This window comes from Elgaria multicarinata, chromosome 8, assembly GCF_023053635.1.
Source record: "Elgaria multicarinata webbii isolate HBS135686 ecotype San Diego chromosome 8, rElgMul1.1.pri, whole genome shotgun sequence".
Lineage (NCBI taxonomy): Eukaryota > Metazoa > Chordata > Lepidosauria > Squamata > Anguidae > Elgaria > Elgaria multicarinata.
Window position 1 is genome coordinate 75,394,297 of NC_086178.1, and position 13,025 is coordinate 75,407,321.

Below are 13,025 nucleotides of genomic sequence, written 5' to 3' on the forward strand. Positions count from 1 at the left end.
TCCTTTCCTACACACTGGCCTGGTTTAGACAACACGCTAAGCCATGTAGCATGGTTTGGCGTGTTGTCTGAACCAGGCCACAGTTTGTCTTGCTTTCTGCTTGCAAAAATTTTTTGTGAACCGCCCAGAGAGCTTTGGCTATTGGGCGGTATAAAAATGTAATAAATAAATAAATAAATAAATAAACCCACAGACTGCAACCCAGTGCCTAGAGCCATGGCATCCCAGTGCCTATGCTGCACATGGGACACACTTTTATTCCAGTGTTTCACTGGCAGTTTAAATTATTATCTCTACCGCATTAAGCATCAGGTTGATTGGCAGGTTGTAAAACCTTTTTTGAGTGTTGGAACAATTATTGGTTGCAGTAGATTAAGGATGCACAAGCGTTCTGTGATTGGCTTGAGAAATGACCAGGTTTTATATTTATTTAATTTATTTTTATATAAAACTATTTCTAGGCCGCCTTGAAAACCTGTAGAGAACAAGTACAATAAAAATGCATATTCAATGATAATATAAAATATTGTATTTTATATTATGGTTTTATACTGTTGTTTTATACTTTGAATGGTTTTAATTTTTGTGAACCACCCAGAGAGCTCTGGCTATTGGGCGGTATAGAAATGTAATAAATAAATAAATAAGCAAGCTTGGGTTTTATTGCTTTACTTTGGTTTTATTACTTTACTTTTGAGGACTTTTGTGAGGGCTTACATGTTCACAATAGCCTTATATATCTGTTAAAATCAATGGGGACATGATGTCTCCATCTTTTTCTAAAGGCAGATCTAAATTTGCTGCCTACTTCCACAGTGCTGGGGGTGGGTGGGATGGAGTGCCCTAAAGAGTATTGAGAGAAGAGGATTTTCAGAAGTGAATAATTTTTTGTCCTGCACCACCTGCTTTGGGAGTTGCAGACTCTGCAGCCGAAAATCATAAATACTGACAGCAGCGTACCATTATTTTGGGTTGTAAATGTAGTTAATCCAGTGATACCCTGGGAAACAAGGAAGGATGGGGTGGCAGGGACCAAGGCAGGCTGTACTTCCTTTGATGCTGCTTGCTATCATTTGAGCAGATGTGTTCCCATATTCAAGCACCCTTGCTTCCAATGGTCACACTGTGCCTGCAATAAATCTTGTAATTGTTGTGGGCTGAAGCTTAAAATCTTCTCAGTATGTAATAGGGCAATGCAACAATATGTTATTTATTATTAGCATTTATATACTGCCTACCTGCTGAAAAGCCACCAGGATGCTGTACAACAATTTAAAACACTGAAGAAACTGATTTTGGCCCTCCTTGCATGATCACTGTGGCTTGCCATGGACTTACCGACTTCCACGAAACCCCCCCCCCAGCATCTTGACGGCTGCGCGACGTCCCAGAAGGATGTCACGGCCTCCATTTTTTTTGAAAGAGGAAGAAGGAGCGCAACTGCACTCCTCTGCAAAAAAGGTAAAAACAAAACAAAACCTGAACCCACTCCCCGCCCCTGATGGGCATGGACTGCCCCATGCAGCACCGTGCCCATTTTACAGTCCCTGCTACATGCGGGGACGATGGGAGGACCCAGGAGCAGCAGCCACACAGCCTGCGCTCCATGGAATGGTCCCAGGACCATGGAAAAGTCAGATTTTCTGCAGTTCCCTATATCCTGGGGAAAGTCCTTGGTCATCCTGGGTTGCCCCTGGGATCCCTGTGTGTCATTTGGATGCACAGGGACAATCCAGGGACTACCCTGGGATATAGGGCTGGTGTAGACATGCCCTCAGTCTGTCTCTCTCTGTCTCTCTCTCTGTCTCTCTCTCTCTCACACACACACACACACACATCCCTGCCTTGTATTTTAGGATATTAAAAGGATGCAAGATGCAGAGGAAGACAATTGTACAGACGATGTATTTGGCATATTAGATTCTGTTGGACACCTTCACAGAAACGTGTTTGGCATGTCCCAGGGGTGTTTTCAGATAACTTGTCCTTTACAGGATGATCACAGCTATTGTGCAGTAGAATTATTATACTTGGAACAATGTCTTAATACTCTAAATGAAGGAACTGACAATGGAAGGCAAATTGGTTTATCACAAGCTAACTGCCATGTGAAACCTGATTTTAAACAAGATTTGAAAAATCTCTCTCTTTTTTTAGGTTTGATTAACGTTCTGTGGAAGCTGTGTTTTATTTGTTGTTGGTTGTTGCTTTTAAATTGCTACCTTCCTCCAAAGAGCTTAAGGTTGTTTACATGATTCTACTCCTTTTATCCTCATGAAAACCCTGTGAGGAAGGTGAGGTGGGGAGAGAGACTATCTGAAGTTAACGCAGCAAGCTTCAAAGCTCAGTGCAGATCTGAACAATCTGATACTCTGCCCATTATACCATATTAGATCTATTCATGACCAATCACATTTCTTGGCATCACTGTACTTTTTATTCTAGACTTCATAATTTATGAAAATCTGTCATGCTGCTTCACATGGGGAAAATATAATATTATGGATCTCTATTAGCTGGGATGTAAACTCAGTCTGTTCATTTAATCAGTTTTTAATTGAGGCCTCTGAAGCTATAGCCTCAAGAATGAGCATAAATTCAGAGTCTACAGTCATAAATGTTTTTTTAAAAATTTATTTACAGCCTAAATAATGTTTTCTAAATATTAGATGACTTTGTCTGAGGTTTTTTTTTTTTTAAATGTAATATTTTCTGGGCAGCATCTTTAACTGTTTGCTGAGGCTGCATCACTACAAATATATTGTTTGTGTCACTGTGTTCAGTGTTTCCCCCCTTGCACCATCATGACAATATACTGACATGCAGCTTTTATAAGAACAAGGCTTACAGCACAAGGTTTATTCTGATACCATAATGTGCTTGTGAATGTATTACAACTATTTTGAAGGGCTGCACATTGGCTCTATACTCAAAGTAACATTAATTACCATTATTGAAGTCTCATTTACTGGGCTTATCAGCTGAATGATAGTAATGTTGATCTTAATTGTGCATCATCTTCCAGGGGAATAAAGCATAGGCACTCAGTGAAGGGTCATCTAGTCAGTGACCTTCTCTCCTAGAAAGTCTGTCCTGTAGCTACTGGTGGATATCTACTAACCTGTCTAACCTTTACTTAGAATCTCCATCCAATCACTGTGGGCAGCTTTGTTGCTCAGTTACCATTTCAGTGAACAGTTATTACCAAATACTCAACCTAGTAATGGAAGAGTTGAGAGAGAATTCTAATTTTTATTTCTTTACCTATGGTAAATAATTCTGGTCAGTCATTCTTATCCAGAGGATATCCTTTGGAACAGTCTTTTAATTTGAAACTCATCATCAACTCATCAATGCCTTTATCATCTCTCTTTTTTTTCATATTTGCTTTCCTAGACCCTTTGTTATCATCCCCAGGTCACCCAACTCTCACCTTTTTGTGGCTTGGTGATAGCAAGTAGAGTCCAGGCACAACTTTGGCTAGGAAGTTCATCAGCCGAGCTGTTTCACTAACTTCAGGGCAGGAAAAAACTCAATGAGGCTGCAGGTGAACAGTCCAGCTCCAGGCTTGTTCAGGACAAGCCGGCTGTGTCCGTGTGTCAAAAATCTGCTGGAGGTGAAAAGGAAAGGATCCAGTGCAGCAGGATAGAAATGGGTCTGTTTCTCTCTTGAGGAATTGGTTTGTCAGCGCTTGTTTCCCATAGCAGCCAAAAGTCTGCAGGAGATCTTGACTGCCCTCTCATGTGCACCTCTGCTTCAACAAGCTAGCCAGAACTGCCTTTCATGTCAGCCGTCTTGGTCCGTCTAGCCTGACCCTAACAACCTAGCTTGAACATTTCGGTGGGAATTGGAGCAAGACATTGAGAAGTGGGACTCTACCACTTTGCAAGTGCAAGAAATAATAGTTCCCGGCATACATACCTGTGACTGTGCCTTCTTCAATGGCTCTTACCCATGAAGATGGATTTCCCAAAGAGTCCCATAGAGCTTGAGACTTCAGGCAATCAGAGAGCACCAGTGAGATCCTGCAATGTCACTGAATCTTAGCTAGCACACTTTGGAGAGCTACAATAGACAGTGGAACAGCAGCAGCATCTTGATTAGTTGGCAGCAGCACAGCAGCACCTCTTAAAAGGTAGGATTTCGCACACCAGCACTTTCAACCCTGCCTGTTAAAACAGCTCTTTTTAGTTCTGTGGTTAGTGGAGTAATATCTTGTGCTGGGAGCCTGGCAATGCAGCTGGGAGATGGGACTGCCTTGGTCCTCTGATGCACACAGAGTAGAACTAGTTGCTGTGGTAGCAGGCGAATCCTGCTATCTATTTGGGGTGCCTTGAACCTTCTAGGCTCAGGAAATTACAGAAATAGAGAGGAGACATAATAGAATGCTTGGTTAAGGGGAGCCCATGAAGTATTTATTTCTGATTAAGTGTATTCCCTCATTTGTCAGTCCCCATTCCATGTATCTACCCATTTTTTCCTCCTCTGGCACAATGAGGTCTTGTGATTAGGACCCCAGCATGGTCTTGGCCCTTCAGACTCTCCTAAATAATAAAGGATTTGGTGAGGAACATGTACTTCCTAGGTTTCTTAGTGGAGCTCCAGAGCTTCTGGAGATGTGCCTCTGCCCTAATACCAAAACCAGAGGGAAGTGCTCCTTTCTGTATAGATGTTGGAAGAATTAAAACAGATTTGATGGATGTCCAATCTCCTTGGTTGTCAGTCTGTTTGAAAGATTACTGAATGAATAAAATTTTGTCGTTACAAACATAGGAGAGACGTTAGTGCTAAATTCAATATACATCAATATACAGAGAATTTCCCCTCTTCCTATGCAGAAATCTTTTTTGAGAGAATTTTCACCTTGAGGAGGGGGACAGGTTTTCCACATACCTTTTTAAAGCATAGCTGGTGGTTGAGGGCCTTTCCTATTTTTTAGTTTTTCAAAAACAAAACCCCCACCTCCTTCTGCTTTTGGATGAGCCTATTGGAGACCATGTGACCTCCCCCTCTCCAATAAACATCCAGTAAACACTCCTGGGCTCTTGAAAATTCAGGGGTGTTTTAAAAAATAGAAAGAAGACCCCTCAACAACTGGCTGCATTTTAAAAAGTATGTGGAAAACCTCTCCCCCTCCCCAAAGAGAAAATTCTCCAAGTTTCTCACCTCTCCCAGCCTCTCTGAGTTTTCATCCCCCACCCCCACCATGGAATGGTCAAAATTTTTGGCACAGCACTATAAAATAGTATTGGCAGATTTTCTATGCTCCTGAGATCAAAGAGAAGCCTGGTTTATCAATCCTGTTGAGATTGTTCCAGTTTAGTAGATGTCATTTTGACTCCATGGGTTGGCTCTCACCCTTCCAAAAGTATGAAAATATTGCTGGCCCATCAGTTACTTTCTATTTGCATATCTATGAATGACAATATTGTGGTTTTTGAGAATCTTGGGATGAATTGGCTAATCACTCTGTTCTAAGGACTGTGCTGGGCTGATAGCCGCAAAAAAACTATCATGGTATTATTTAGGCTTTAGTGTGATTAATAGTGCGGCTTGCGAAAGACAAAGACTATATCTTGGTGGCCATGGCTATTCTGTGTATCAGGGAAGAATCTTATGATTTCTGGGTATGATTAGCCATTACCACCAACTTATTTCCTACTTCACCATTATAGTTGACATATGTCATGAACCAGAACTTCAGAAGACCCCAACACCTTATCCTGAGAGGAAGATCAAGTAAACAGTTCAGGAAGAGATTTGGTCACAGAAAGACATCACTAGCCTTCCACCTCCCCCAAAAGATCCTGGAGGTCAGTGCCCCTACATCCAGAAGAGATTGCCTTGCCAGACTCAAGGACTCTTGCGAGGAGGACATTTGCATGCCATAGCCATTTCCACATCGTCAAAGCCTGAGGCTGCTAAAACAGGCCAAGCCCCTTTAAGACACAAAGCCTTAGTCAATCTTGAGGTGGAGCCAACCAGCCTAAAGGCAACCAAAGTGCTTCTTAAGCCTCAGTCCTGTCTGGCTTCCAGCTTCCACTTGGAGCTAGGGATAGAAGTATTGTATAAAATCCATTTTATTGTATTTTACAGATTGTCTGGTGCCTTTCACGCTGTCATCCTTCCAGTGACAGAATCTTTTTTTTTTTTTTTTAGTTTCCAGGTTTGCGCAAATTCATACATGCACAAATTCCCCTAAAATGTGCATTTTCACACTTTAGCTCATGGGGGAACGTGCATTTTGGCTGGGGTTTCTTATTTTTGCATATTTTTTCTATGACAAAATTTGTGCAAAATTCCCGAAGGTTAGGAAAACTGTTCCTTAGCCCATGAACTCCACCCAGCGGGGGGAACGGCGGTCTACTGCAGAATCTGCTGGTCAGATTCATAAAACTCAGAACACGTTTGGCTCTCTTGCAGATTTCAATATCCCTACTTGGAGCTTTCCGTTGTGCTCATCTCTTCCTGCCTTGCTTCCCTGAGAAACCTGACTCACGCTAAAGATCTGATCCATGGCTACTGCAAAGAGCATAGACAGATCCCACAGCCTGAAGCAGTGCATACATGCTCAACAAAAATAATTATTTCTCCAGACAGTCAGAAAGCTCTACTTGACTTCATTACAGCATTGTTTTATGAAATCTTGACCATAGTCATGCTTTTATTATCAAACATGATGCATTTGTGATTGGAATAAGAGATGTCCCGATACATGTGTTTCAAGAACGATTGAACTTTATTCTTTATCTAAGCGGGGGATTGCTGCCCTGGGAACAGGCATACTCTGCCATAGAAAGAGAAGTGCTGTCAGTGCATTGGATCATCGGTGCCTTAAAGTAGGGGTACCATGTGCGGGAACTTCTTTATTGCTCATGTTCCTTTTTGGCAGTTAATCCAGATGAAAATGCGTAACTTCAGTTTATCAAGTGGTGTCCAGCAAAAGGTCAGGGATGACTTCAGGGGACCTGTATCCACCCCAGTTACCTTCTATGAAAAAAGAAAGTTGAGTCTATGGTTCCAAATATCTGTTGAAAGAAAAAGGAATCCAGAAGTATGAGGTGAAAGTGGGCCTTCTAGAAGAATGGCAGCTGCTACTCTTCTTTTCTTTGAGAAAACAGCTGCTCCTGTCTCTACTGTACTCTCTGGCCATCTTAGTCTCTGAAGAAGTCATCTAGACTGAGGACAACTCTGCCTGAACTGTGAGTGTGGAACATAGCAGATTGTTGAAGAGACCAGGGAAGGGACTGCTCATTCAAGTGCAATAAATAATAGTTACTTGCTTAGTTACCTGTAGCTATCTTTTCCTCAAGACTCTTGACTCCTGGAGAACATGGGTCTCCCTCCCCACCCTACATGCATTCTTACAATACTTTCTCTGAAACTTTTTGGTAATGTTATCCATCTCTGGGGATGAATGATGATGTATTCCTTTCTGATTGTGTCAGGTTGACCTGTGGAGGGTGTTCGAAGTTGATGATATATTATGAGTGGAGCAGTTTTTCTTCACCGGAGTAATGAGTGAAGAATAAAATAGCCTTTGGTTGAATAAACTATTACTATGACAGACTTCACCTCAGTAGTCTTTAAAACCTTATAACCTGGGTCAGAATTATCATTTCCTAATTGCAAATGGGGGTGCTAAAGCTGAGAAAATAATGCTTTGGCTAAGGCTGCCTACTGAATTTCATAGTAAAGTTTTTAAACGGTAGTTTCTGGTTCAACTCAGTTACACTAAACTATCTGAATAGCACTGGGTTACACTAGTAATATATATTTATCTAGATGATTTCATACACGCAGCTAATTTTTTTTTTTTTTGCATACTATAATTGCAGTAATGTCATATTTCATGACTCTTGTACCTTTTGGTTTTCCCTCTACTATTATCTATTATAGAATGTTTAAAAATAACTAGTAGAAATGAAATAAACAAGTTGTTTTTAAAACAAAAAACCAACCGACCAAGCAAAAACACCTTATCAGACTGCACTGAGCTAAATAAATATAGGAGTATATGTAAAGCAGCCTGTACCAATTTAAGTAGCCTACACTCAAACTTTATTGATATGGAAATAATGCTGAGATATGTTGGAAACCCACTGCTTTATTGTAGCAGAGCAAAAATGTTGTGCCTTTATGGTACTGTTAGTGCCAATGATAATTATCAATTATATGAACAATATCAACTCAATGTATTACACAGATGCTGTTAGAGGAATGCTATCTTAACAATGAATTTGAACTGAAAAATTTCATGAAAAATTAATCTATTCGATTTTAAACTTTAATACAGCAATGAAATATTGAGGGGAAAGTAGAGACGGAACAATCAGTATTTTGTTGTACAAAAGTGTTTTCAGAAGCAAAAATAATTAAAATTAAAAAAATAAAAGCAAACAATTCATATATTTAGTGTTTTTAACTTTAATTTTTTTTCATTTTATCCTGACTATATAAAGTATCTTACAGTGGTCTTTTTTTTTTTTTAAGAAAACAAGTGATATTTACATGTATTGTTTCCCAATAATTTCAAAACAAAGATCTATGTCACTGTTGCTTTATGGGAATTATGCAAACTTAGAAAATATTGTTCCTGTAGTATGAAAATAGCAGATAATATAAAATTACTGCAGCATTTATTGGTTAGAAATGGAATCAAAGCATGATATGAAAGTGTGTCTATAAGTAAACCAGTGGTTGGGACCACATGATATTGCTAATGAATTTAGCAGCAAATTAAGATGTATGCTGGAATGGAGAATGATGGTACACATACTTTGGGATATCCTACCTGTTTTTTATAAGAGATCTCAATAAAGTGGAACTATTGTCATTTCACAGCTCAATCACATATTTTACTTGGCTACAAATTGTAATCTTCCCTCCATAAAATTCTAAATTGTGCCTGAGTGATCCTAAATGTAATACAATATGATACGTTTTACACACTTGCAAAGAACATTTTATTACAAGTTACATAGTATGGTACGATAACACAATATGTACTTTTGAGCAAGAATATGTATTTTATCTTTTGAAAGAGGAAATGTAAAAAATAAAATTTGCAAGCGTTTTAGGAAAACACTGTTCATTTATAGAACTTTAGTTTCACTTTTCAGCTCCAAAATGGTTTCTGAGCATGCCTGTCTTTTCTTGTTTTGATGCTTGTATCATGGTAACTTGTGGTTTACTTGGCAACAAATAAAACATATTTTTGGAGATTTGTATGGAATGGAAACCCACGAGAATATGGGGCACATACAGATCATATGTTAAGAGTCTCAGAGAGTTGTATGTTTATAACATGTATATGTTGCTTATTTTGGCCTAGCTCCTAAAACAATTACATATGTCATTGGCTATAAACCACTAGACCTTTAACATATGTTCAAGACTATGCACACTTTTTGTTTGTCTTTTCCCACATTTAGCCATCTGTAAATTAACAACCTGTGAGTGAATTTAAGTTCTAGTTTGGTTGTATGTCAGCTGGGATGGGGAAAGAGAAGGGGCAGCAAAATTGGGAAAACTGACATGTGTGCAGCTTTTAGCGTGCACCTTAATAACTTGTGTGACGGTGACCATAGACCCTGGTCTATGGAGTCAATCCACTGTTGTGTGAGAGTGCATGGATATAGCTGGGCTCCTGTGTACTGTTACTACACAGTAGCTCCTTGCGTTGGATTGCAATCTACCTTTGGACTTAGGAAAATATTAAAAGCAGCTTGTGGTGTACAATTGGGTATTGCTGTCAGCAAAAATAAGAAAAGCCACACTACATATGGAGACTTCCCACTTACACTTCTCTAGATATGGTCATGATCTTCACTGAGATCATGCCTAAGTGGCCATAGAAACTGAGCTACGTAAGTGTTTGGTGATGTTTGTAGTATCACAATAAACACCTTAGTTTAATGTACATATGCTTATATTTGAGGATCTGTCTTGGTTTTCATAAAAATAATATATTTAATGCTCTGAGATATTTGGAATTCTAAAATATTTATGGTGAGATCTTTTGTAAACAGATTTTGAACTTCAATTAAAAACATTATAAAATGCCGTATACTTTATTCCCGCCCTCCCCCTCCAACATAAAACAATTGCACTTTCCTTCATGGCACAGAAATGCCTTTCTCATCCTTCAGCTTTCACAAAAAATATTTTAGAATACCATTTGCTTATGTACAATGATTTGTAGCCCTCTTGGATTTTTTACTAGAAAGGTGTGAGTTTTTCATTAAAGCATAAATAGGAAGTTGCGTTTTGAAGTTGACCATAACAATCATGTTTTCATTATCTCATTAACCCAAGCATTTTTTTCAGAAAACAACCAAATTGCTTGCGCTTTTGGGTCAATATAAAATTGATAGTATTTAAATAATGAGTTTGATATTGAAGTAAGCAGAGTACAGCATGTCAGACATTCATATATCTTTTTGGTGGAGATACTACAAACAAAATGATTTATCGCTTCTGCTTCCTAATACTGAAAAAAACCCCACTGTATAATGTTTCGAGATAGTAAATTGTAGGACTATTATCTTCCATGTACCCTATGGAAATTTAAAATATAAAAGATCAGAGAATTCTCACTTAATGCAAATGTTTCCAGAGAAAGCCATTACAGAATATTTTTTTTCCAGAGACATTATTTAAACAACAGAAATAATTCAGGGTATAATCCATCCAGAGTTGAGAGCACACAAATTCCAATACTTCCATTGGGACAGTTAAGTGCTCAACTCCGTCCCTCTGAAGTTGGTGGGAATTAAAAATGCTTAACTGGGTGGGTCATGCCGAAAGTGTATAACTGAGAGCACATTTTAAATATTACTCTTAAATGAATTATTACACTGCATTGTCATTCAATGTTCTGACTTTTTAATACTGAACTTTAAATATGGGGATTCAGATAGTTGGGTATCTTTCTTTAATGCACAACTAAATACAATTGCCAGGCTCTTGTGAATTCTTAAAAAGCACAACACATTATAAAATTTCTGGCACAGTGTGTCAATAGTGTATAGTGTTTTCTCAAGACGGAATTACAAAAGAGTATTAAATTGTGGCAGCTGCCAATGATCTGTTGTTTTAATGTTATCCACCTCTTCTTTCTCCCCCCTCCCAGATATGGTGCCAGAACATATATAGCTGTTGGGTACCAACAGATTAAAAATGATATCTAAGAGAGCTTAGTGCCCCTAGCTTTGACCCTGTCAACTTTCAGTGATTAAAGGCATGTCCTGACTTTGGGTGACTTTTGGCTCCTCACTATTTAAAGTGAGCAGTAGGTCTGGCAATGAAGATGATACTAAATTAAAGGTGCCGGCATTTCACTGAGATGCAATCACTTGGCTTAATGCTACAGCACATAAAGGCAAGTATACACATAATCACATCTTAAAGATTATTCATGGTCTCGGACCATTTGAAAATATTGTGCTTTCCTCAGGATATTTATGTGCTGAAAATGGCACTACCCTACCCCAGCATATCTGGAAAATGAAATGTACAATGAAGGCCTTTGGAAACAAAATGCTTGCTCTTTTCCTTCACACACAGGAAAAAAAACCCTTAATTGAACTGATATACTCGGGTATGAACAAGATGACAGTAAAATGTGTTGTTGTTTTAAAAAAAATGATTGTGGGTTAAGGGTCTTGGGGGAGAGTAGTTTTACTTTCACCTTGGTTAACATGAACTTCTATCCTGATTTTTAAAATTCTTTTACATCCCACACTGGTGAAATTCGAATAAAAAGTTGGCAAGGTGTATTTTTAACGCCTTGCTCCTGAAAGTTAGTTCATAGGTACAAAGGCCTTTTTTGGTACATATGGTGAGAACAGAATACTTCCATAATATGTCAGAGTAACACTTGCTGACAGTCACCTGCTCAAATTACCAAGATCCCTTTTTTAAAAAATCCACAACTTTGTGTGGATGTGTTTTTCGAAGAAGGCCTTAAATTCCATATATTACGGATTTAGTTAAAGAAACCAGAGTTTCCATCTTCCATGCTTTTTTGATTCAGTTTTGGATTTTTGCTTGGGAGTTGAGGAGTAACTCTCCTGGGAATAAGGCAAAGGTGCAACCTGAGTTTCCTCAATAGGATGAAGTTTTCTCAGCACTGGCTGTAGTTTGTCTTCTTGCTGCTTAAAATCTAATTCCACACTAAATAGTGGAAGGAAAAAAGAAAACCATAATCAGTTGCCAAGATAAGGACGTTGGTTAAGTCAACATTGAAAATGAGTGAGACATTCTAAAGAACACCAAATGTCTGCATTCTTTCAACAGAACATGTTGGCAAGTAATATTATAAAATAGTTCAAATGAAGTACGACATGTAGAATATCCTTTAAAATATATCAGATATAGAATGATATGAGTCTCATGGTACTCCACAGGATCATAGAAAGCTACTCTATACCAAGTTGGACCATTAGTCCATTTAGCTTAGTACTGTCTACACTAGATGTCCCCAACTTAGTACCCTCTAAATGGTTTGGACTACAACTCCCATCATCCCACCTATCATGGCCAATAAATGATTATGGGAGTTGTAGTCCAAAACATTTGAAAGGACAATGCATTGCCAAAGGCTAGTCTACCCTTAACTGGTAGTATCTCTTCTGAGTTTCCAAGCCTGACCTTGCGCTGTCAAGGATTGAACCTGAAATCTTTTGCATGTGTTCTACCACTGAGATGTAGCCCTTACCTACTGACTCCTCCCATCCCCACAATATTCACTTGTAAGATGCTTTTGCACTTTATGTTGATTGTAACCTGACACTATTTCCCCGGTTTGGGTTCAAGATTTTACATCCCAATTTTGTAGTACTTGTTCAAACAGGGTAAATCCATGCATCTGCTCATAGTATATCTCTGTGTGGTATGTATGTGGTAGTCACATTTACCCTTGAGATCTTGGAATTATTCCCCTTTCCCTTAAGGAGGTTATCTTGAATGGAAAATTATATTGCTTCTTTAGATTATATCATCCTATTCAGCAGGATGAGAAC

The 13,025-nt window shown here is 38.8% G+C and overlaps 2 protein-coding genes across 2 annotated transcripts in view; one reads left to right on the forward strand and one right to left on the reverse strand.

Annotated features, from left to right (window-relative positions):
• Nucleotides 1–13,025, forward strand: part of DOCK1 (dedicator of cytokinesis 1) — a 427,979-nt gene that overhangs the window by 121,215 nt on the left and 293,739 nt on the right. The window lies entirely within an intron of this gene.
• INSYN2A (inhibitory synaptic factor 2A) overlaps nt 11,938–13,025 on the reverse strand; it is a 66,418-nt gene continuing 65,330 nt past the window's right edge. The window contains exon 6 of the mRNA XM_063131596.1: nt 11,938–12,177. Coding sequence (XP_062987666.1) covers nt 11,994–12,177 — 184 coding nt within the window. The 3' untranslated portion in view covers nt 11,938–11,993. The remainder of the gene's footprint in view (nt 12,178–13,025) is intronic.